The sequence below is a fragment of the Harpegnathos saltator genome, unplaced genomic scaffold, assembly GCF_003227715.2.
Source record: "Harpegnathos saltator strain DR-91 unplaced genomic scaffold, Hsal_v8.6 scaffold467, whole genome shotgun sequence".
Lineage (NCBI taxonomy): Eukaryota > Metazoa > Arthropoda > Insecta > Hymenoptera > Formicidae > Harpegnathos > Harpegnathos saltator.
The window spans coordinates 1,580,489-1,607,195 of NW_020230280.1; the positions used below are offsets into that span (position 1 = coordinate 1,580,489).

Here is a 26,707-nt window from a genome sequence, read left to right on the forward strand (position 1 = left end):
GACGCGCGACAAGAGCAGCGGACAAACGCGAAGGACAATTTAGCATTCCGAGAGCGGTAACGGAGGCGATACGAACTAGCATGGATTTCACGTACGAGAGGAAACACCCGTGAATATCGCTCCCCAGCGCGGGCATAATAGCGCCGCTTGTAATGCTGACACGCTTGTACGACCCTGTAATCCGTCGTCTGACAAAAATGCAGTTACCGCCACTTCGTCTGCTCGGCGGAGCAGTCGATGTCAGGACGATAGGTTCCCAGCCGCCTCCCCGCGCCGCACCGGCCTCTACGCCTCGCAGAGCTTCCTAAATTTACCCCTCTCACGATATAGTTAACTGCAGGCTTTTATTAGTTTCCGCTTTTCGACGGTGTTAATAAGCATACTCGTGCTCCGGCTTGTTAATTTAATTGCTCTTCTATCTGCATAATTTGCCTCCCCCCCCTCTCTCTCTCTCTCTCTCTTTCTCTCTCTCTCTCTCTCTCTCTTTCTCTTCCTCTTTCTCTCTCGTCGGTGTTTTGTACACTCGACTTTTAAACTAAAACGGACGAATATCCGAGCCGTTTTCTGCATTCGCGTTACGACCGCTGTATTCGGCGTCAATTACCGTAGTGCGCTGATATGACAGGTCATTAGTGAGTAACGCAGCGCGATGGAGAATCGCCGTAGCCGCGGGGCGAGTTGAGCGGGAAAAGATGAGATTCTACGGGCGCATAATTCATATAGCAATTCTGGCGCGCGTCGAATGCCCATTCGCTGTAGAATGCCGACAGTAAACACCATCCAAATGAAGCTAATGCACTACGTTCGCTTCTGCGTATCAGCGCGAAATGACGCTGGGTGGCTGCTACGGACTGCCAGCGGCAAGTTGTTGTGACCGCCGGCAGAAACGATAATTAAGATAACTTAATGGCATAACGCGCAGAAACGCGATGTGTAAACGTTAGCGCAGAAAGTCGAAAAAGTGTCGTAGTAGCCTCGTTGCCATTCGACTCTTGTGTTTCGACACTGTTCGAAATGCACGATCTGTACACGCAAACGCCATTCCACCGAGGCGACACGGAGAAATAAATCAGCAGCTGATAATAAATAATGCTCATACGGAAGCCCGTCAAGTTGGCGTACGCGAGAGTTTCGCAACTCGCAACTAAGTGGCGCTGCAACTTTAATCCCCTAGTGAAATTTTTACCGCTCTCGTCCGTAATCTAAATCTCTGGCCGAAAATTAGGAGGCTACGGTCGGCGAGCGTCTCTCCTAGACGCCGCGTATAATTATGCTCTTCTCTAGATACGGACGACGACGGGATTTACAACAAAGTTCGCGATTTCGGTTATCAAGCTCCGCGCTTATCCGAAAATTGCTCGCGCTGTAAAGGCATAAAGTGCTTAGCGGGGAGCGCCGCTTAAACCTTTAAAAGCACGCAGGTAAGGGGTGTATCCGCGAAAGTAGCAGAGATCAAATATGAAAATACAAACAGAGGAACTTCAATAACGAGCACTTTCAAGAAACTTCCTCGAAATGCGATTTTCTCAGCATCGTAGCTGACGCCGCGGCAGGATTCTACAAGGTGTATGCCGCTTAAATTCAGTTTCTTCGTAAATGGAAGCCTGTCACACGTGCAACGAAGCAAGTGTCGATATAATAATCCAGCGTAATTCGCCTTTATGAATTTCGGTTCTTTAGTTTCAAGGATAATCTCATTGCCTTAATCGTCGGAACGCTACGCGACGATAATTCTCGAGATGCCTCTGCGAGAGAACGTCTGCGAGATCCAAAGATGTCTCTCGCGAAGATAAATCAGAATCAAATATCGCTATCTCTTTCAGAGCATTATGTTTCCGCGTTCGCAGTGTTTTCGCTTTAAAGATGTCGTAAAGCTAATAGAATAGCATCAATTTCCGCTCAGTGTTATTGTAGCTGGCAAACATATTCGATGAATTTTCTCGATCGTTCAGATATTGTGTTAAGCTTTAAGCTCGCCTGCACGAGTTAAGGTCACGAAGGCTATATAAATCTATCTTAAGCATCATGGAATAGCCAGGAATATACGTGAAACACATTTCAGTATGATTCATGAGAGCGATACTGCAACAGTACAGTTATCTGATATTCTATCTGTTTTAATGCACGTACTTTACTTGCTAGAACGTGACCGTAACAATCCAACGATAGAGAATTCAAACAATAATCGTACAATTGATAAGGCATTAATGACGTACGGTCGTACAAATAGAATATAATTTTACTTGTGGAAATTTGAACTTTAACGATAGTTGAAAACTGTCCTGCAATACGTCAGTAAGGGTGTTAAAAGTTCACGTGATTACAATTTATGGATAAAATAAAAGAAAGCGAAAATAAATTTTAAAGACCGGACAATAAATAAAGTACGTCGTTAAACTTAAACAATCGCACGCTTCGCATCTCGCCACGTTATTAGAATAATTTATTACGCGACGAAACAAATCTTTTTTTACTCAAAAATGCAAATACGTGCATACAAATATTAATTGAACCAATTAGCATACAAATATTTGTCAACTTTCTATATTTTCGAGAGAAAAGTGCCATCAAATTTTATTTTACGTAGAAAAATAATAGCGTTCTTTTTTATGGAATATGTTAAAAATATAAATTAACGTCGCATAAAGTATTGCACACTCCATGATTTGTATATACGTTTCCGCGTTACATAAAAAAAACGTGTGCAGCCCTCTATGTAGGGACAAATAACGGAAAATATAAATTACGACAAATATATAAAACGAAAAATTTGCGGTGAAACAGTTATAAACTCCCACTTCGTAAAATATCACAAAAGAATTTGGAGCGAAATGTGAAATTATTTTCAGCTGTGTGTTTCGCTGCAGCCCGACGTAACGAGCAAATTAAACACATCACCAAAATCCTTCGTAGTGCCATTACATTACGTATCAATGAGCATTGTTTGTGTCAAAACTCTCGCGAAACAGAGACGGAAACTCCCGTCGCCAATGAGCTGTGAAGGCGCCAGTTTACATTAGGTTAACTGTAAACTGCGTTGTACCGCAAAAAAGTTGATTATATATTGTATTAATATTATAATGGCGATATTAATGTTTCATAATGCGCCGGTGCATCGTGTCTGTTTAGGACGCGAGCTCATATGGCTGCGACATTTAATCGTATTTTCTTCGCGTGAAATATTATAACTATAATTTATTTCGACAAATCTGCTCGCGCGGCAAATTATTATTTCATAACGCTCAGTTGTGGCGCCATTAGACTGTAAATTTCTCTCATCGGTCCCATGCTACGTGATCGATTTGCAAGTTTCATTAGTTTCTCCCCGGTCCTTCATTTGTTTACGATACGTGCCGGCCCGAGCCACGGAAACGACTCGTTTGTTACAATATATTTTCGCTTTTCGGCCGTCCAGGGAGATCGCGGATGTTGGGTGGGAACGTCTCGTGGAATCGCAATATGCGCGGAACGTGTTACGCATATACACGTGAACGGAAAGAGACAATCACGCGACGGTGCGCTCTATCGCATTGAAAATGTCAAGCCACCGAATTTACCGTACGTTTTTACTTATACCGAGATTATACTCTGGATGAATAACGCTTCGAAACGTCCGGTTCAAAGAATGGGATCAACAACATTAATTCTGAATATACCTGAGCTAAATGTGTGTGTGTGTGTGTGTCGCGACAAACGAAAATTGTCGAACATATAAAAGGCGCGAAAAATTGCCTATTGCTCAAATGAAAACAAAGTTTCGACAAAGTACGACGAATGGCTTTCCCAAAATATGTAATTTTTCATCTTGATAATTTTTATCTTCAAAGTGGTTCGCGCCAATTAAGTTTACCTGAGTGCAAAATTAAAGAATTTCGTCAAATGTCAACGTGCAATAATGAAAAGTCGTCACACCACGCGCTTACAGCATAAATGAATTACTATTAACTCCCATTAGCCAACTCCGAAAAGCATACCGCTCGAGTTGATGAAACAGTGAGCATTTTTGCTTCGCAAGTGTGTCTTTTTTGATTTCTCATGGCGCAAGATTAAGTTTAATATTTACCTGTGCATTTTAAATACCATCCTCACACCCGCGGTTGACATCACGTCACAGAATAACACGTTAATATCATTTTGAAAGAGATCTCTATTAAACGAATTTTTCGAAAATGCATTAGAGCGAAAGGTACAATGGACAAAGCGACGCAAAATGAAATGCGCGATTGTAAATTCCCGCGCAATTTGCGTCGATATTTAGCGGACCGTGTCTCGATTAAATTGACGCAATTTACGATGAAAAACGTGTCAGCGCGCAAGCTTTTCGAGTGCGGAGAATTATTTTTATGTTTGCAGACCGAGAGAGAACGGGTGCTCGCTAGCTATTCCGGCTTCCGCTTTGCCTCAGCGCCCGACTCTTTGTATCTCTCGCGGTGATCATATTGAGTGTTAAAAAGAAAAAAAGAACAAGAGGGAATTTAAAGATTTAACAACGCGCGCGCGCGCATTCAAAGCGTGAGAGAAAGCCTTAATCTGCGCGAATCCTCAAATTTTTGCGAACTTGGTGTCGCTCGCGACGACACGAAAATTTTATTCACACTCCGTCAGCATTGTTCTTTTTTTGCGTAGAAACAGCGGTAATGTCATTGTTATCTTGACTTACTTTTGCACCACTTTTCCATGTTCATTAGTCGCTGGGACACGAGCACGCGCGCGCAAGTAGTACGTTAGTAAGAACTGCCGTGCACACGTGTATAATTATTCGCTAATTATTTGCCACATATACGCGACTCATTAGCTTATTACACAGGACATTAATTTACAACAGGCCAACATTAGCCGGTGCTTAATTTGCCATGCATTAGTGACGATATTAATCAGTCGCGCGATCTTTTCACGGCAGATCGCACTAACACACTAAAATACACTCGCTCGCCTTCAGCCAAACGATCCGGCTATTAATAACTCTGTTAACGAAGAGTCATGGAGGATTTATCCCTGGCCACGTGATGTCACGAAAGGCTTCAAAATGAGTTATCGTAGCGTCTATTACCTCGGACATAATTCACGCGGGCTGAAGACGGGGGATGAAGTCGAACCTTAATTTCGTCGGGTATCCGCAGCGGCTAATCTAGCCTGCGAGCTGTATTTTCGAAAGCACAGCCGCTAGTCCTCACTCACAGCCGCCGCGATTTATACATTATTTCGCAAGGATTTCAAAGATAACAAATACGCGCGTGATCAATGTCGGTTTAATGCGCCGCGGCGGATCAGCCATTAGTCCAGCGGGCCTGTGTAACCCACAATTAATTATTATCCTGATAAATGTCACACGCTAGGTGTTTCGACGATAAATCGTTATACCGGCGATTCGCGTTACCGTCCAACTGCACACAGGTCGAGTACCTAATCGTGCAGGTGTCGTGTAATTTAATAATCGCTTGATGTCCCCCGCGTTCAAACTTTGACACTCGTCCGCGTGTTGCTAGTGACACCTGAAAAACCAAATGCTGATTACGAGTGGCGTGATATCTTTTTCAGTTCGGTGTGTTTTTGTTGCGCAACGTGATGACTCATATTTAGCGACATGCGAAATACACGTAAAACAGTACAAAGAGGAAAGCGTTTACGTACGCAGGATAATAAAAAGGAACGAAACTTTTTTCACGAATCGGAATTAAATAGGAGGTTATATAGAATTATAGAAAATGTAAAGAAATATTACAAATTAAATACGATAACATATCGTATCATATCGGGCCGATAGATAAAACGTCCGAAATGTTAGAAAAATATTTTCCTTTCGGATTGGGTAGATCACGAAGGCACTCGTTGGCAGGACGCGCTTCTAAATGATCGAGAAATAACTTTTCGACTCAAGATTATCAAGACGAATTGTTATTATTCAATGGAAACAATTCACTGGTTTGTTAACGCGAGCAGGGAGGGAGATTCTTCATTTATTACGAGAAAACAGAATCCACGTATTACGCTGTGCAAATTTAGTCTCAGTAATTGAGCACTGAGCAAACTCCTCGGTTTCAAGCTAAATATAGTGTTTTAGAACACATATTTGCACGTATGCCTTGTACTTTGCTTTCGTTTATAAATCGTCGCTTATTACACACATGTCTTGCTAACACGAAAATAAACAAGTCCCCTATCAACGTGGAGCTAGCCCTTCCGGAAAAATCCCCGAGGGACCATCCGAGAAACTTTGTTTCCGACCAACAGCGCTTTCAAGATGTCTCATCTCAAGAGGAAAGCCAAAGATTGGTAGAGAGAGAAAGAGAGAGAGAGAGAGAGAGAGAGAGAGAGAGAGAGAGAGAGAGAGAGAGCAAAGAAAAGAGAAAAAGAGAAAGAGGCGAGAAACGATAATACCACTTGACAAAGGACGGGAAAAATTACGAGATAAAGAATAAGTTTCGCGCGTCGCGGGACACCAGACGCGAAAATTGCCCACTTCAACTCGCGCGGAATTGCGGAAAAATATTAGCTCTTCACCGTCCAAAAGATAACGCAAAGACAAATGATTGATATTCATACAAATTACTTGGCTATAAAAGCAATTTAAGCTCAGGAAAAGCACGCGAGTCGAAAGTGCACACAACGTTCTCGAGCGTCTCGCGGCGTTCTTACGAATTTCATCGCAAACGTCGCTAACCGGATGATCGGGAAAACGAAGGTTTTCACCGTGACCATGACGCGTGACTTTTTTACGCACATTTTCTGAGACTCTCGTGAATTCGAGAAGTCCTCGCCGTCGTCGATACGAGAGAATAAGAAGGGGAGTTACATCCTAACCGGATAATAAGTACGAGATTCATAATGAATGCGGACGCCGACGCGCAAAATCCTCGCGAACTTTGCCTAGCAAAAAGTTTTGCATATTCGACGTATTCTCTCGATAAGAATTCAGGAAGGTCACGCGCGGCGATGCTGCGGACGTGAAACACAGTACGGTGGCAGAGAAATCCGGGCGAATATGCGAGAGATAACGCGCATACTCGGCCACACATTCGCGCGCAAACACCAATATCATCCGTGATGGATGTTTTGAATCCCCTTACAGAAAACAACTTTCGACGGTGGATTGCTTGCAATGCCGTGTGTAATTTCGGGCCTAGAAACGCGTTCATCTCAAACCAGGAAACAGCGTTTTGCAAAATTGTTGCGTCGTGCAATATCAATGCAAAACTGTTCTCAGTCTCCAAGCGCCTCGTTAACTCTGGTGTTCGAAGCGAGGAATAAAAAAAGGCATTGTGCGAGCAACCGGAAATCGCAAATTCTGCTAAATCCCGGTAGATCCTATTTTATTACCATACCAGGAGACTAATTGCAAAAGATAACATGTGTGACCACTTAAATCCTGGAGACACCGAGAGGGATCAGTTCTTTCTCCTTAGATAAATAGCTTCTCGTTTCATTATGAAACTAGTGGCAAATATATCACGCGAAATAAATCGGCTTACTTAATTTACATCTAAATGAGGTAAATTCGAAAGAGTACCCTTAGAATCTCGAAGAAGCTTACGAGCCCATTCGCGAGATGTCTTATGGCGAAATAAAGCACCTTCTCCCTCAATTAAATTACGTCACGCGTCGCGCCACCCATGTACACCTCTGTCGTGTACAATTGTAAAGAATAAACGCCTTTTATCACCGTTAATTGCGAGACCAAGATCGATTTTCTGGGCGCGGCAAACGTGCCCAGAATAATAAGTACGTTCGACAAAGGGGTAGGACAAGGACAAGTAGGGATGGAAAAGATCCTTCTCTTACAATTATTCTATGCTACCAGCGAGATCAAAGGGAATATTTGAGTGTCCGCTCCCGGGTAATATCTTTAACTTTATCAAACTAATCATTTAAGATTATGTACAACGGCGGGAACGGAGAGGAGAGAGAACTCGCCGTAAATCTTCACAATTCCGTCCCGGCGACGACGGCGAAGGACTACCCGTAAGAAGCAAATCTCCAAGCAACATAGAGGCAGCACCCTCGATTCCGAAGGGTCTTCGGGCGAAAGTTTCCGTCAGACCGCCATACCTTTGGCCCCCGGGGAAAATTGAGGAAAATTCGAAAGAGAGCCGACGCTGCTGCAGGTTGGGGAAAATCGAGCGACCGGCTTTAGAAAAGTTGGGGAGACGAGATCCCTGATAAAACAGGAGCGACTCGTTTTACGTTATTATTAACTAAGCGATAACTAAGCGCGACGCGAATTTTTAACGCGATATCCGTTTGCAGTTCGCGGCGCAGGAGATGTCGGTGAACGACGCGACGGGCAGAATGTGAGGAAGAAGAAGAAGAAGAAGAAGAAAAAAGAAGGCAGAGACAGAGAAAAAGAAGGCGGAGACGCGCGCCAGCGCTTGACCGCGAAAGCTTAATTAAAATGCGAATACGCGTATGCAATCTGTAATCCACGTAGAAATGTGTGTACACGCATTTCGATTAAATTTGCATGCAAATATCCTGCGCTGCCTTAACGAAGTGAATTCAGCACATTGGATATTTCCTTCGAGCGCATACACGCCGCTTATTACGAGCGAGCATCAGCAATTTCTCGGAGTTATCCGCGCCGTGATCAGGGCAAAAAAAGGGAATACGATAAAAGGAACAACACCGTGCGATAGCTTGTGGCGATATGATCCGCTTAGACAATGCGGTTAGTGGCAAGTATCGCGTAACGAGCTTCGAGCTCTGCCGCCGTCGGCAGAGACCAAAATCAAGGGGGAAGCTCTTGAGGATGATAGTTTTTTAATTAGAAACGATCGAGTACGAAAGTTTGATCCGTCAGTGAGAGAGTGAGCGCGCGAATGGACAGCGAAATCTCTTCCCTCCACCATTTGATTCCGCGCGTGGACTTAAATGGAATTTTAATTCGAAGCGCGAGTCGTCAAGTTATTTCATGCGAAAAATTAAGTTCTGAAAAATAAGCTTCTCGTCGACCGATCCAATTTCCGCTACGGCAGGATTCGTCAAAGAATCTCAACTTGAAGTAAGATGCGTTTATGCAGGATGTCTGACGATACGAACGTATAAAACTGCCGCGTACGCGCGGATTAGATCAAACTAAACAAAATGTTCCTCTACCATTCCGCGAATTACCATGTAAAATGTTAAGTTATCAATTAAAAAACATGTGTGAATGAAATTGCGCACGATTGTACAGCAACCTTCTATGGATTAATAAGACAGAATTTTTCGTTTACGTGTTTCTCTTTTTTGCAGAACGGTAGAGGACCGTGTTTTGTTCCTTTTGACTTTAATCTACGAGCGTGCACAACAGACAGCGCGCAAGTCCCCTCTCAGTTTTCAAATTAATAACTGAAAATTTTACGTGATCGTTTGCAAAATGGTAGAGCAACTTTTGCTTCATTTTCATCTAATTTACAAGTCTTGATGAGAGCTTTGTTATGTTATCATTAAACGCCCTGTGCGAGAAGATACTTCGTGCGTACAACATGCAGACTATCGTACAGGCAGAATCGAGAACGAAACGGTGATCAAATCGATGAAAGTTTCCCTTGTTACACAATTATCGCACATACGAGAAGAACGCTCGCGCGTGCGTACGTCGCGGAGCGAATGTTGCTTTCGTTATTAGAGGGCATTTTTCAATTTTCGGTTCGCCGCAAATTTGGCGCACGTAAAGAGTGAGGTTTTACGTGCGCCGCGACCGAACCGGTAATTTGCGTGCTCCGAGAGCCAATAGTTCCCGAGAAATTTGGCGCACATAAAGCGTCGGTTTTACGTGCGGCGTCACCGCAGCAGCGCAGGTACGGCGCCGAGGAGGAAAAAAGAATAAACAGAAGAAGGAGAAGAGGAAGGAAGAATTCTCTTCGTTCTTGTTCACGTACTCACCCGCGCCAATGCCACCGCCGGGAAGCTGTCCCACGCTAGCTGCGCCTCCTCGCCCGGGTTCCCGTGACGTTGACCCGAGAGAATCCTCGCAGCCGTGAGGGTGCTCATCCCCATGCCGTCGCCGACGAAGAGGATGACGCCTCGCGCCACCCCGGCCGGCGGCGTCGTGCCGCTGACGCTGGAACTCGCGGCCGCCCTGATCCGCGCCTCGATCGCCCTCGTCGCCGCTTCATACCAGACCTCCCTTTCTGCGAACGAACAAAATCGACTATGTATACGTCGCGTACAGTCGAGCGTGATCGGGCCGTCGACATTGTCGCGCTCGCCAAGTGACACGCCGTCGTTCGCTCAGCGACGGCAGTTCGATTCAACTCAACACGTAAAGACTGGTCGACAGTGACGCGTCTAAGTTTCTCGATAGCGTACGGATAAATCGAGACTATATTTGGGCACGTCGTGCAACCGGTCTTCCTTCTCGCGCTGTGACTTCCTGCTCCGTCGGGACTTGCGGAATTTTGGAACGGAAGACTCAGCTATCGATGCATTCGCTAACAAGTAGCCACTACACACATACACACACACACATACACACGAAAAGACGCTGATGTAAAACGCGAAAATCGGCAGGGCCGGACAAATAGTACGGCAAATAATAACAAGCGGTAGACGCTGTTACGGCACGAGAAGCTTACGTCTCTTTTCAGGCGGCCCGCTTTATTATCTTTTCTCCTGCTCAATCAACGAAAACGAGCTAGAATTATGATCGCTTGATCTCGAGCATTGCGAGAGAGAGAGAGAGAGAGAGAGAGAGAGAGAGAGAGAGATAATCGCCCACTTCTCGATGAATCGCCGAAGGGTCGAGAGATATATTTTGCCGTTTCGCTCTGTAATTTATCAGTGCAGCGTAGAATAAGACGGACTGCAATACACGGCAGCATCTTAAGTGACGTCGCGTGTCAAGGAAACGTTAAGGCTCCGAACGATTCCGTACGAAGCTCGGCGATGATACCGCCGGAAGCAGTAGGTTCGCCGGGAACGACTGTTCCTCCGAACTGCGGCGAACGAAACTCTGCCTGCGGTTGCGGTTTCCCTGGCTCCCGCTATTCACCGTTACGACTCGATAATGGATAAGTTGAAGCGCTCCGCTATATAACGATCTATAAAACGTCATAAGCTGGCACGGCAAGATAATGGATTTTCGAAGATGCCGCGCTGGCGGGACGCAGACTGAAACGCGATACGAGAAACGCCCGGTAATTAAAATCCTTGCGTAGTTTTCCCTTTCCTAATTAGAGCAGTACTGCGGATTAAGCCACATGCGGATAAAGTTGCCTTCGGAAATTCTTTCTGGGCGATTACACACGCACACACACACACACACACACACAGCGCTTGTGTCTTTTTCTCCGATTCCTTTCTCGCGACTGCAGTCGCAGATTCCGCGTTCCTGTCTCCCAACTGCCTATCTGTTTATCTGATATCGCGCAACGATGTTCGAGCTTCACGTTAAACTAAAGCATCCGGTGCACGGAACAATTGAAATTCTCCACACCCACCGTTCTAGCTAATTCATGGAAAATTCAGGCAGTACAACTCACTGGCGACAAGCCGCGCACGCCCGCCCGCGCCGCGAGAAAATGTTTTATTCGACGACTCGCACACTTCCGTCGATTCTTCCCGCGCGTCGTTAACTCGCGCTTCACGAAAGTCTGATGGGCTTTCGTCAGAAAGAAGGAGAAGAAACCAAAGTTTCGAGATTCGCATCGGGCGCGAAAAGCTCGCGTACGCGAACCCGCAGCCGAGAGCCACTCGGCGAGATAGAATCGCGCGGCGTGGTCGCAACATTTCTATGCATTTTGGACGTGACGAGATCGTGTTTGCATATTTCAACCGAACGACGCGGAAGAGGCTCCTGAATTTTTAACTCCATCACAAAGTTTGATTAATAATGCCCGATGCGAAACGACGAAAGCGCTGTTCTATCGATGTTACCGCGAAAAGCGTCACCGAATCAATTGGCGGACGATCGATAATCAGAGCGTGATAGAAGCACTCCAGTTTACCAATGATTGCATAAATATTAAATTTCGTTAAATCAAGTTCGTTAATCTAACACAGCCGAAACTGTGATTATATATATATATATACCCTTGCGTAAAGATCCGTGTTTATATTTCATGGGCAAACTGTAAACTATCGGGAACCCTCCGGTTACACACAGTATAATACACCGCGATAAATATTATTTAATAATAATACTCATGTCGAGCTACGCGTCTGCGGGAGTCTCTTAAAATAATACGGAGGTCGATACAATTGGAGGGGTTTATAATTAGCATGGCGTAATCTCACGAGGAATTATTCGTGTCTCGGAATATTACTAGTGACTACGACCTCGACTGGAAAGCGCCAAATGGCATTTGCGGCAGCGACCTCGAAATCAGCAAAATTTACAGATCTCGCTCGGAATCGGAATATTCTACCGCTTAGGCCGAAGATTACGCAGGACGCGATACCCGCCGCGTGCACGGTCGCAGTAATATTGTTAATCGCGTAATCCCCCGGCGTGTAAACGCATTTGCCCGATATCAGCGCAATGACGATGTACAAAGTCGCACTCAACAGCTTTATCGCTCTTGCGAGTATTGCCGGCGTAGAACGAACACTGATTACGGCTGAGTGTATAACAACGCTGACCGAATTATTATTATCAACGCGCTATCGCATTATCCCGCGGTGTACCGCAACAAAGTACCGGCGAGACGTTTCAAGTTTCACGTCTCGCGATGCGGATCTTTTGCTAAGGGAATGTTAAATGCTGCTGCTGCTGCTGCCCCCGCCACCGCCGTCGCCGACGACGACGACGACGACGACGACGACGACGACGACGACCACGACTCTATGTGACCGTAAAAGCACCGACGGAGAAATTTCTGGCTTAAGAATACGCCGCCCACAAATGGATTACTCGCTACGAGTGCTCGCATGAAATGCGATTGTTAAGTACGTGAATACGATAGTGGATTGCGATAGAAGGTATCAACGGAACGGTATAATACCGAGTAGAGAATTGTTAAAAAATGAAAAGAGGAGAGACCGAAGAGAATGTAAGAAAGGAAATCGTCAAAAGACTCCCCCGAGAATCCTGAACAACTTCGGGAAAAGTAGACTACTTATCCCGGGAGAACTTCTTACAGATCACAGATAAAAGATTTTAATAAAGATTTCAATATGCACTCTCTCTCTCTCTCTCTCTCTCTCTCTCTCTCTCTCTCTCTCTCTCTCTCTCTCTGGCTCAACTCTTTGAGGCACAGTCTGATACAACAAGGATACTGAATTAGAAAACTTTAGCGCGCTGTGTATTAAGAGCAAAAAGTTCCTTTGCTGCCTTCGATTAAGATAATTGATCGGGGAAAGTGAATTCCTCAGGTGTGGTCTTTTCTCTTTTATCTAAAAACACTCCTGCACGTATGTGCAAATGTCCCGTAAATTTATCCCTTGACTTTACCTAAAAACGGTATTTCTAATACGTCCATGATAAAACGTCCTGAGAAAAGAAGGATTGCGCGACCAACCAGCGACCAACGCATCACACAATCAATTTTGCGAAGAATGATTTTTCTTTCAATCTACTAGCAGCCTAAGAAAGCACAAGGTGGGGCATTCTTTTCAAAGGACAAACTTCGCCAGATAGTCTCGAGAGTGTCCTTTTTTCCCGATCCCTCGTATAGTTTAAATTCTCGCCGTCCGAGAAAAATGGAAGGTAACTACGGTAAAAATTACTGAAAACTTCACCATAGAATAGGTCGCGCTGAGAAGGCTGCAAAGGGCAGGTTTCATTGGCAGTCACAACGTAGCCCCTTTGATCAAACGAAAGTTGTCGCGCGTATATTGCTTGCTTGCTGGCGCTGCCGCTGCAACATCGCCGCCTCCAACTCCTTTGAAGACCCTTTAAAAGGCCTAGTCATTTGCATACGGCTTTTTTTTAATTGCATCACCGCCCAAGATTAAAGTCTTTTCGCCCTTTGAACACCGCGCAAGATTCCATGATGGAAGCAATGCGAGGTCATTTGACGCCGACACAGGGAGGTATGTGCCATATTAAACATATGGAGAGGCTCTCGGAATCGCAATTTATGCCGGTGGCACACGCCTGCCTCAACGGGAATTATTAATGGAGAAAGTTCTTTGAGCTTACGGCTGTGCTATGCAAAAATCTCCGTGCGCGGCAACGCGAAGTCGCGATTTCGCACATAGCATTTATTTATTTATAACCGAAATTGCGCGTGAAAATTACGGGCACGCACGAATCGCGTTACGAGTTGGAGCGCGCGTGTGTAAAAATTATCTTTCGCGAGAGCAGAGCTCGCCGCTGTAATTTTCTCCGCGTTGTACCGGGATATACTTTACGACGATTAGCGACGGTTCTTATTTCTCTGCAACGTAACGTTCAAAGTTACTTCAAAATTGTATTTATCGAATCGCGACTCACAATTGAAACATGTTCTATTTTACTTTATTTCGCTCTCTTTGGTAAAAAAGCGAAGTACGCGGAGAAACGCGGTAGTTCGATACGATCATACCCGCAGAAGTCTTGCTGCAACGTTCTGCTGCAATATTTGATACGAGAGCGCGAGCTCTTTCCGACTCGCGATGTCATTTCTGTTGAATGGTGCGTGTAATTCTGCGGCGAACGTTCTGTTCGTCGAATGTGTGCCCCGTGTAAAATATTCAAACCGGAAAGACAATTCAGTCGTCGACCTCGGGGCGCACGTAAATTAGGAAAGTATGTGTATACCATATTGGAGCCTGGATAATTACTATAAGCCGAGCAAAGATCCCCCGGAGACCTTAAGTTGCGCGAGTTTCATTTCAAATAGCTCCGAGCACGAATTCGTCCCACTGGGAACTGTTTACGTATCACGGATGAGGGAGCGTCGAAGAAAAATCCACACCGATATTTTTCGGCAATTAATTGAATTGTAAAACGTCGAAAGGGCGGCGCGAGGCGCAATGGTGTTTCCAGGTCAGAATTTGCTTTCCCCCGCGACGAATGTAACCGAAATTATGAAATCAAAATTTTAATTCTCTCACAAAGGCCCGTTGATACGCGTTGAAATTTCCGAACGCTCTTTCTCTCTCTCTCTCTCTCTCTCTCTCTCTCTCTCTCTCTCTCTCTCTCTCTCTCTCTCTCTCTCTCTCTCTCTCTCTCTCTCTCCCTCTCTCTCTCTCTTTCTCTCTCTCTCTTTCTCTCTCTCTCTCTCTCTCTCTCTCTCAATGTCATTGCTGCAACTAACTATAAAACTCGCGTATTTCGAGGAATGTCCAAAAATATGAAAACAAAGGGAAATGCTTTCGATACCATAACATCTTTAGCGCGGAATGTTTCCCTCGTGTTTCCAATTTTAGCGATATACGACCGGAATCAAGTTAACTTCGACGCACGTTTCGAACTCGAAATCTGCAACGGCCACAAAAAATGCACGTATGCCTTGTTCGAAGCGATATGTCCAAAGCTCATCAAAACCGGAGAAGTGCAGTTCGAATCATGCCTGTGTCGGCGTGTGCCTGTCTGTGTGAGCGCACACGAATTTTTTTCTTCTATTTTTTTTTTTTGCTAGACGACCTAAAAATGGAATCGACTATACGCGATCGTTAAATGGCTGTGCAGCGGTTCGCGATATTTTCGTAGATGTACCCATGCAATCGTAAACGATGATGTCGGGTGCACGTGAGGTGCTTTTCACGTCGCTTTTTATCATGATCCGAATTCTGCAACGCGGCCGCGATATCACCGGCCGCATCTTTAATTTACCGTTGTTGTTGCGCGCAACACCCGGAGTTGTGTGCGTGGTGTCTGTGTGTGTGAAATACAACTTGACCGAAACAATTTCATCGCTCCCTCAGGTTTAAATCGGTACGCTCTCTCAAGCTGCGTTTTATTAATTCGCGGCTTGAAAGTCACGCTTCAAACTCGAGTGACGCGCAATCGACTGCTCACGTTTGCGCTCGCGAGGAAACAACGTTAATGGCTCAATTAATAAATACGGAGTGGCGAGGCGTCGAAGGAACATGTTTGATCGCGCGGCTTCGCAATCAAAGAGAAAAATACCGTCCACCAGAGGCCGGCTACCGCCCAGCGTGTGTGTACCACACACACACACACACACACACATTGCCGGTGTTTTCGTATAATCTCTCGTGCATAGTCGAGGACTCACCATAATTACCGTTTACTCAGGTCACCGCTCGTGATACTAATACACAAGGAGAGTTTAACGCGCCTGCGGTTAACCAAACGTTGTTGTTGTACCTCATATCTATTAATTATTTAGTCGTAACTTCTCATTTGCAGCTGTTATTAACTATATACCATTCGTACCGCGCTCGTACATCGCGCACGTGCGATTGCGCGCGCACGCTCATTCGTACGCACACACACACGAAGATAAATACGCACAATATGCGGCAGTTATTATGACGTGAGGAGCGGGCGGCGCGCCGGGCGCGCTGTGTCGGAAATATGAAATTCCGATGATTGAATTTCCGCTGAACGCGGCCAGAAATATTTAAGGGATAAATGTCCCGGGGGCGTCTCCGGGGGAATTACGCCGCAGCGCACGATTTAGGATTATGTGAATATTCTGTGTAGCGATGATAGACTTTCCGCCGCAAAAATTCGATGCAAAAAGTGCTCGTCGTCGGTACGTCACGAGTATCAAAGAGTGAAATATATAACTCCACCTTCGCTATCTTCGCTCTCTTATCTTTCCTCATAGTCTCTTATGTATCAACTCGCGGTGAATAAAGGCGGATATTTCTTGGAGCAATTTTTCACAATCGCACATGAATAACCGTAATCTCATTTCAGCCGTTGCTATCTGTGTGTGATAAATATGATGAATATTTGTATCTTCGTGCATTAATAAATATCTGTAATATTCATTTATGCGAGAAATCCGCTTTACCACGGTATCGAGAGGGTGATGTAGAAATGATTTCCGCGGTTGGAAAAGATCGTTATTTCAGAATGAAAGTGGCTACGCGCGAATAAATCCGTAAACGGTTAAATATTTATAATCAATCGATGGAATTTATATATAATCAACGCCTCTTCGTGGCCTCTCAGCGGCGAGTAAAGCAGCGAGAGCGAGAAACGACCTTTACCCGGCGGGCGGATCTGCGATGCAGATATCACGATCGCGGGAAAAGTTGCGGGTAACCACGTAGAGATTTCCACCACGCCCTAAACGGGGGCACCACGTCGAGCCCGATGGCGATTAGACGCGGCTAGATTGCAATCGCGACGCGACTGCCATTTACAATGCAGAGCGATGACGCTCGCGCTTTTAAGGCCGCTCGTGCATTCCGGCTGTTCACTTTTATATAACGAGCCATTACCATTTCCCATTCAGCAGACGCATTCGACGGGCGAACTCCGTTGCGGAGGGAAGGAGACCCGGACGCGATATAAATTCCTGCCGAACCGGGCTCTCGGCTGCAATAACGCCGTCGTGGCTCAATCAATTTGGAGGAAGTATCAAGCACGTCAAAGGCCCGCAATAAAAATATCAATCGGCAGGATTTTGCGTGAGAAATTAGTTTACGCGTTGCCTAACTTGCCCGGCATGCCGCGGCAGATTGATTGTTCCTGTCAGTTAGAAAGGCACATTTTTCGGCTATCGCGCGCGGCGGAGAACGAATTTTCGAATGACAATCTTTGCACCTTCGCGTCTATCCTCTGCTAGTACTTTGAATAATTTGAAGACTCGAATTTTCCTTAATGGAAATTTAATCGCGTGCCATTTCTCTCTCTCTCTCTCTCTCTCTCTCTCTCTGCCTCTTTCTCTCTCTATCTTTCCTTTAGCAACTTTTTAATATTCGATATTAAATATCTTTCTAAGTAATTCTTAGATGAAAATTCTGATAAAATTCGCCGCGAGCTAAGTAAAGAATAAGACACTGTTACGTGAAACTTAATTTAAGTGTGTCCGCAAACATACGGGCGAACGCGAAGACTTTAAACTTCATTTATACAGCATGTAGAGAAAAATTTTCGACCTACATACTCGCACACTGGCGATATGGCGCTCTTAATAAAACAATGAAAAAGATTCCAATAAACCAGAAACACGTCCTCTCTGATGAAAATTCTTCGCACTTTTGATGTATTCAGCGAAAAATGCACGCGAACAAACCGTCATATAATCCGTATTATATATGACTGCATGCAATCATTATTTTTCAATAGATATTTTTAACCACAACAATCCACAAGGCGAGCTCTGAAAATTGCACACATTGAGCTTCCGCGAGGTTTTTTGGTACAGCGCTTTCCACCGATATATTTAAAGGTACAAAAAGGCAATAACTTCAAAAGAGAGACAGAGAAGGAGAAAGAGAAGGACAGAAAAGGAGAAAGAGAAATCATTTTCCGTCGTTTTCAGCAATTTTTCGTTCAAAACGTTTTTAGCAATTTTAGCGTTTTAACAAGAATAAAAGTATTTGATGAAGTTCGCTATCGATTTTCCGGTAGATCTGTGTATCCAAACAATCGATTTCGCATTGGACGAACCGTTCATGACGTTGATACCAATTGCGCATTAGCATTTTGTTTACGACGTATCGGAAAGCGGTCCTAAATTGCGTTCGCGACTCGCCCAATTTGGCCAGAAGCAGATATCAAATCGATCTGTCCATTGATTCGGCGATTACAACTGGCGGATGTAACTCTCCACCATTTAAATCCGTTCATTTCATTCCGTGAAATATTCGCGCCCACGTACCAAAGCTCGTAACATACGGAGAAGAATATTTATGATCGCGAGTCGCCATTGCAAAACAGAATAAAAATGCGACGATAAAGTCTTTCGGTTTACTCGGGAGGTCGTATTCCTTATGCGCCGCGTCATCGAGCGCACACGAACGTACTTCATACGCGAATAATCATCGGTATGAATAAAAACCATATGTAAACGCGCGTCCGAGAGAAGTATAAACTTTTGTAACCTCAGCGTCATCCCCCCTTCCATTCATAAGAAGAATGAATGGATTTATATCTTGAGCCTAAGGCTGTAGTCCATTCCGCAGTGGTAGAACTTCCCTAAGCTAAAGGTCACGGCGATTAAACATAAAATTAAAGTTTCGCGGCAACGAATCCCCGAAACGACCAGGGAGAGAAAGGGAGGAATAAAGGGGGAGATTTCGCCGTGAAATTAAGAATCGCGTATAAAAATTACATACAAAAATGAGAATTACGTTTCTCCTAAAGCTCGATTTAACGTTCGCATTCTCTTCCGCTCTTCCCCTTCTTTTTTTTACTTAATGAAAAACCTCGGAGAAAAAGCGTGATACGGACGGGATTAACGTGAAACCATGTTAAAACTGTTCGTCTTTTTTTTGTTTTCTTGCGCGAGCACAAGTTTACGCTTGTTCTTATTCACCCTGCTTATCTGGCGGTGACTCTTGGAAATTAAATTTCGGAGCACGCGCCAAGTCGTTCGACCTAATCCCTCTTCTCACGGCATTTCGTCCAGCCAGTGTCTATCCCGCGACGTTCAAGTCTCGCAACGCCGTTATCTAAATCACACCGATACTTCGAACTTAACACTGATCCGCTCAAAAGATTCACTTTTCCTCGCAATGTCGTAGGATCGAACGGTAGCGGCACGATAACATTTACGATTGTCGGTTTTCTCGCGCTACGCCGATAAACTCGACGCGAATAAATTTCAAAGTTCTCAGAAACTTCGCACAGCCACAAAGTTTTATGAGGGTTGTAACGACGTTGCGGTTGCTAGACGTACAGCGAGAAATGTATAGAACGGTATGGTCCAATAATGGAAAAAATAGAAGAAAAGAAGAGGGAGAGAGGGAGAGAGAGAGAGAGAGAGAAAAGGGAGGAAGACAAAAAAGAAACAAAAGAAGAGGAAGAGGATGCAAAAAATTGGAACAGAATGGAAAAAATTAACCAAAGCCAAAATCATACTCCGACAATCAAGCGATCTGTATGCAAACCGATAGAAGAAATCACCTGATAATCACGGCTACATTGGTCTACCACGTAAAACAAGCGGCAAGAGTTCGCACAAAATTTACCGACTCTATTTAACCTGCCAACTGTGAAAAATACAGGGGAGCGAGTCGAAACCGCTTAAAACGAATAGTTCGAACAAATAGAATTAGTGATTCGCGTATTCGTTGTACTCGTTTCTCCGTACATCTCGTTCGAAAGTCATCCTGAAAAGGATGTTAATCCACGTTCTCGATAAAAAAATATATTCAATGCAATAAGCATAATAAAGAAATACTTCTCATTTTCAAAATCGTTATTGTTCTGATAGTTATTTATAAATATACTCGGAAATGTAGAGTAAAAGTATCGCTGAAATATAATAGTATGTATATGCACAGCGACGTACATAAACAATATGCGATATTAAAAATGTCCTATTTCCTGTTTAACTGTTACTCATGAGAGTCAAATAAAATAAGACTAGAGAGGATTAACTTGAATTGGATATTTATCTCAATCTGTCTCAATCCGTCTGTCAAAATAAGAGACGTGACGTGCGAGAAAGGAGAAAGCCATGCCTCAGAGAAAAAAGTACAGATTGCCGCATAGATATTTCATTAATTTCCCTTTTTTATCTACGGATTTTCCTACCCATTTGATGTCAATCCCATTTGATGTTTACGCAAACAGCTATAGATAGATAATAAACAATCAGAAGAGAAAATATTCTAACAAATTAAACTTTAAACCATGGACATGCATATGCATATATGTGTCGATTAATTTCAGGAAGGTTTCACCAGCTCATCAAAGTTGGTGAAAAAATTTGAATGGAGCTAATCGTGAAATGTCATCTATTCGTAGGTTCTATCGGCATACAACTTGCTAACGAATGCGTTATTAAACAGGCAATCGTAGTCAATGTTACTGTACAAACGCGCACGAAACGAAGTTAGGCGGGTGAAATTATCCAATATTTGCGGCCGGCAAAGTTGTACCGATGGGCGATATAATTCGTCGGTAGCAATAGAATTACATCGCATACAAATGGAGTTACCTCCCACATAACGAGGCACGTGAGAGATGAGCAATTCGAAATATGATTTAAATGCGTAAGATATCTACGTGATGGATTTCCCGAATTCGACTATTAGCGAGTAACGAAATGTGTATAATCTCCGTAATTCGCAAATCACTCGAATTTCACCGGTCAAGTTAAAGCCAACGTAATTACAATCTGGCCGTTACTTTGATCGAGCAAAATTCCAGCGGTTCTACATTTTCTAACTATTATGTCGACAATTCGGCGAAGTTCGTTTGTCTAGATATCAATCCGAATGCCGTTATAAAACCGAAAATTCCATTATTGATCACCACTGCAAAAGTGCTAACCAGAGGTAAACGGTACAAAAAAGAACAAAGGAAGAGAGGCCAGAGAACACAAACGGCCGCTGAATCTATTTAAATAAAATTAAGTTCCCGTTTGCTCTCCCGTGCGTGTTATCGCGTCACGTGAAACCTGTAATTTTCGTTATATCTGTGAAGAGCACGTTTAGGAGATAATTGTGTTTTCTCTTATTTTTCTTTTTAATATACAGCTTACGCGAGGGTCATATGAAATTCAACAACTTTTTCTCTCCAACTTGATAAATATTCCTAAATAAACATACGCGCAACGTGAAATATCGCCAACTTTTGCGGTGTAACACGTGTGACAGCGGAATATTTGCGAAGCAAAACTAACCAACTTGCGTCGACTGCCGCAGTGCCCCCCTCCCCCTTGTAAACACGGCCATTAGCACTTTTATTATTCTTTTCCTCGCAATTTTTTTAGTACTTTACGACACCCGATAAGCCGTCGCAGAAAATGCCACGTGCAATCGGCCCATAAAGTAGGAAAACGTGGACCCATGCTCCCGTCATGAGAATAATCTCACGCTTTCTCGTTTCCCGTCCCTCCATACGACAAAATAAAGAAGGAAAGTTGCGACGTTGTAGAGAAACATCCGCCATAAGATATCGTTTAAGGCATAATAGTCGCTTTAACCGTGTGCATAAATGTACTCGTCACACCAGAAACATTGTAAAATTTTCGAAATTTTCCCGGCTATACGACATGCTGTTAGTTTTACAATAAAGGCTACACGAAGCTTTTGTATAATCACGAAACGAAATGTAGAATAAATCTAATAATAGAATAAATAAAAATTGTTATCTTTGATCAAGCTGCGAAGTATAAAAATGTGCTTGAGAAAGGAATGCTAGATTTTTATAATCCAACTTATGTTAACACAAGTAAAGCTTCTGTGATTTTCCCCCAATTTTCGCAAATTTTCAAGCTCTGATTAAATAATGACGCAGAGAGTTCGTAAGATTAAAAAATCTTTACATCTTCTTTAAACATTAAACGTGCTTTTATACGAGCGTGTTCCGTCAGGAAAATTTCCATAAGCTCCCGCCTTTCTTTGACATTACCGTGACGTGTGTAATTAACTAACTAACTAAATTAACTAACATGGTAATATTCATTCTTCAGAAGATTCTTCGTCAGACGAGAATAGAGGAAGAAAAGATTCAGAGAGTTTTCTCTATTCTCGATTAATTCGATTGATCGTATTTTATGAGAATAAAATAAGCTCCCTATATTGCAGTTCATTGCGCAGAAGCAGGGAACATTATAATATTTCGTGTTGCGCGGCGGGGAAGAAGCGGTCGAAGAATGCTGTATTGTAGAGAGCAGACTTCGAATTTTAATGCGCGGTACGAAAGCAGACCGTAGAAAACTTTAAGCGGCGCGAGATAAGTGGGACTTAACTTTCCTGCCGGCCGGACGATTTACGTAACGTTACTTCCGTCTCTCGCCGTTGCACCTCTTTTCATCCCCGTAGTAGCGGCTCCAATAGCGGCGCATAAACCGCGAGGTCTGATAAGCCGAGGTCGCGGCGCATTGGCAGAAAAGGACCGCCAAACGTGACCGAGTGCACCGCGTTGCGTTGCCCGGCCGCTCTCTAGTGGATTATATAACTTTCTTGATTTAGCTTTAGTATGTTAAAATGGTATACAACTTGAGTAGATTGAACTTGGTAAACGCCAATTCAGCAAAAGAACTGTAAAAAGGACCGATGTGAAGAACAACAAGTAGCTATTCGCTTATACGTGTGACGGTTATGCGAACACCAAATTTGAAACTATACGTATAGTTACGAACTACGCGCTATTATTAGTTGTGTGCGCAGTAATGGTTTTATCAAATAAAACTTGGTGAACGTGAATCCAAATTACAAAAAATTATCCGGGTTAACGATGGCTTCGTACACAAATTGAAACTCGCTCAAAATTGGAGCATACGAGTTACTTTGTCAGAGGGAGGGAGAAAAAGAGAGAGAGAGAGAGAGAGAGAGAGAGAGAAAGAGAGAGAGAGAGAGCTTTATATTTTATGTTTTTTGTCGCTGTCACGAGGCAAGCTGAAACTGACAATGTTCATGAAGACTAACAATATTTCTGTCCTCTGCAGTCGAAAAGAGAAATATAGAATAAATCGTGAAGTATAATTCAGCGCGTATCGTTCTAACGGAACGTTAACGATCCTTTAAAACGTATCTCTCGGGAAGTCTTGAAGGATCTTACACACCCGCGTGAACGTGCACACACACGGCAAGTGCGCTATATATAATAGAAGAAGGAAAGAAAGAACGAAAAAGAAAGCGAAAAAAGAAATCCAATTTCGCGTCTCCGCCGAAAGATTATCGATTACACAATTATCCATTTTTCCGTGTTTGATTCAACTAATACCGCGATACGAAATGACGCGTTGCGTTGCATTGCGTTACGTTGCGTTACGCACGTGCGGCGTCAAACTCGTGCGCGTTATTTTCCGGACAGCGTTACAAAATTTCAGCCGCTCGTCACTTGCCGTGTAAATTATTGTTTCAATATTTAACGCCCGTATCGGCCGGTAGTTTGTGACTTTCATGTAGCGATGTTGCTGCGCTATTCTCAAAATCATGTAGCCAAAGAATAATTCATATTCGTTACTCGTGCGTGCGATATAAAATTCCAATTGTAATTTCCCTTTGATTTACCGACCGTACGGTTACACTCCATTTGTCGGATGCATAAAAGCGTGGATAGCGCCGGCTACCGCTAAGCCCTGACATGATGGATAATGTACCGGGGACGCTTGCTCGTAAATTGCACACGTGACAATAGGTCTCTCTCTCTCTCTCTCTCTCTCTCTCTCTGTCTCTCTGCTCCTCTCTCTCTCTCTCTCTCTCTCTCTCTCTCTCTCTCTCTCTCTCTCTCTCTCTCTCTCTCTCTCTCTCTCCTTTCCCTTGCTCTACCTGTCCCTTTCTCTTCCCTCTTTCCTTTCTTTTCTTTTCAGTGACACCTTCTACACTTGTATTATTTCTTCTTCCCTGGAAAGCTCGCGCACGTACTTATTTTCTTTCGGAAAAGGAAAACTCCGAATGTAGCGGAAGAAGCGTGTTCGAAGAGCGCGTCGTGTGTTCGATAACTCGCGACTATTTGCAACGACGCGACGAGTGTTGCGGATGCCGTTGAAGCAGAGGAAAATTGTTGAACGGCAAAGTGAAGTCCGTCAATTCTTGGTGTATCTGCGCCTACTGCGGGACCTTTCACGACCGACGGTCTGGCGTATGTAGCGTTGAATCCACTCGCTTGGATATTGCCAATCGGCCGTAATTACTCATCAAATATGGCGTTTGTACATGGGTATGAAATTGATGACCGCGCCTAGCGAGTGCGCGCTCTCTCTCTCTCTCTCTCTCTCTCTCTCTCTCTCTCTCTCTCTCTCTCTCTCTCTCTCTCTCTCTCTCTCTCTCTCTCTCCTTCTCTCTCTCTCTCTCTCTCTCTCTCGTACACGATGCAGTATAGTAACCGAAATTAAACGTTAGATGCCACCGTAGTTAGCAGTAACTAAGTAATATCGAGTAATACCGGATCAAAGGTCGTTCAAAATAATTAAAGCCCGGCTTGTGCTGCTTGTTAGCTGCAGTGACTATATTTCACGACGATGCTCACGTTAATGTCCCGATGCTGCCCAACATAACGAACACTTTTCGCGCTGATATTTCTTCGCCGATATTAACGAGGCGTTAATATCGGTCGAGTAACATCGTTAACCTTGTTCGTTCTTACCGATCGGCAAGACTTTTTGACAATACGCTCGGAAATGTCGTCAAATTTCTTTTCGCTATTCATATCTTTACATGCGGAGTATTAATTATTCGTGTAATTAATTCGCACCGGCCTGTTGCCGGGGAAATTTCTTTCCACCGCTGGAGAATACCGATCGCGGGGAATATCGATATCGCGGGCAATATCGATCTCCGCGTAGTACCGACAACCGTTTTAATTAACCATTTCGATATTGCACGCAGCGCGTACATCGAGACAGGTCGCCGAAATTATTTGAATGCGCGCCGTATTGCGATCGCGGCCGGTCGAATTTAAGCTTCTCTAATTGCATATCGCCGCATGGACACGACACAATAGGTAGAGCGCGGCCGCGCGCGTTACAGCTGATCGCGTTTAACAGAAGGCGGCACGAGGAACGACGCTTTCCACTTGTGTCGTATATCAGGAGCGTTCTGGAAAGCCTGGCGTCTGGTGCGCAATGCGGACTAACATAAGCTCAAATGGGCAAACTCTTCGGACTAGCCGTTATGTAACTCAAAACTAGTTTGTACCACCCAACTTACTTGAAATGCCCGCCGATTCTGATACGTACCAATTAAGTGCGCTAACTGCGCGGATGTAACGTTAAGCTCGTTAACGCGCATAGGGGACGCAAGCACTACCGCCTACGTGAATGAAAGGACAGTTCCACTCGAAATCATACGTCCATTGCCGCGCGGGCTCGATTAAAATAACAAAGCGATATGGCATTATTTTCACCGGCCTCCCGTGCAAAATATCGCGCGCAATTTTGCCGGAATACTTTACGAGTGGATTCCGCATCCGCGTCGACGGCGCATGGTATGATTGAAATGATTGGGTATACGATGAAGCAATTGTAGATCATTCCCAACGTCACACTTCGCGCGCGAGCAGCTTCGCGTAATGGCCCGCAAGAACATTCCGAAGCGTCGGGATTCGCGCATTGACGGTGCATCGAATACGCCGCATTATACACTTAATGGTTAAGTCAATTCGTTAGTGATTCCCCGGACATTTCCGCCGGTAATACGAACGTCAGCATCAGCAGCGGGGCAACGTGTGATGCACGATTACGCGAACAGCTGACATGCCCATGTAATTATCCGGAGCGAGCGCGTTTACTCGAATCCTGCGACTACTCGGGACTCGGACGGAGACTGAGCTCCTACAGCTCCGGCAGGAAGCGACCAGATAAGGGGGGAAACCGGGCCTTACTCCATTACCGGTAACGATCTTTTTGTCCCGGGATAACAGTTACGTATGTCCCGAACGCGCGAGGAAGAAAAGCGGAAAATTGAGGAAAACACCGAGAAATATCGAGCAAAGACTTCTGATAGATTCGGCGACACGACGAAAGAGACGAGCTGACGAGGACAATGAGAGAGAGAGAGAGAGAGAGAGAGAGAGAGAAAGAGAGAAAGATGGAAGAGACAAGTACGAACATAAGAATCGTTGAGCGAGCGACGACTGAGGGTCGTCTTTATACATTCTTGCGCGGAACAATGGGACACGGCATGCGTCCATTTTTCAGACCCCACGCGCACTTCGTGTATTACCGGCTTCGTCCGTTTTAATTTCCAATCCACTCTGTCTTAATTACAAGCCGTCGGGAAAATTGGAAATGAATTCTTCCCTCGCGTAAATCTCACGAGC

At 44.4% G+C, this 26,707-nt stretch overlaps 1 protein-coding gene across 1 annotated transcript in view; it reads right to left on the reverse strand.

Moving 5' to 3' along the window:
* The window catches only part of LOC105185030 (alkaline phosphatase), a 214,952-nt gene that overhangs the window by 176,305 nt on the left and 11,940 nt on the right, over positions 1-26,707 (reverse strand). Inside the window, exon 2 of the mRNA XM_025302019.1 lies at positions 9,862-10,109. Within this exon, the coding sequence (XP_025157804.1) occupies positions 9,862-10,109 (248 nt within the window). The remainder of the gene's footprint in view (positions 1-9,861; positions 10,110-26,707) is intronic.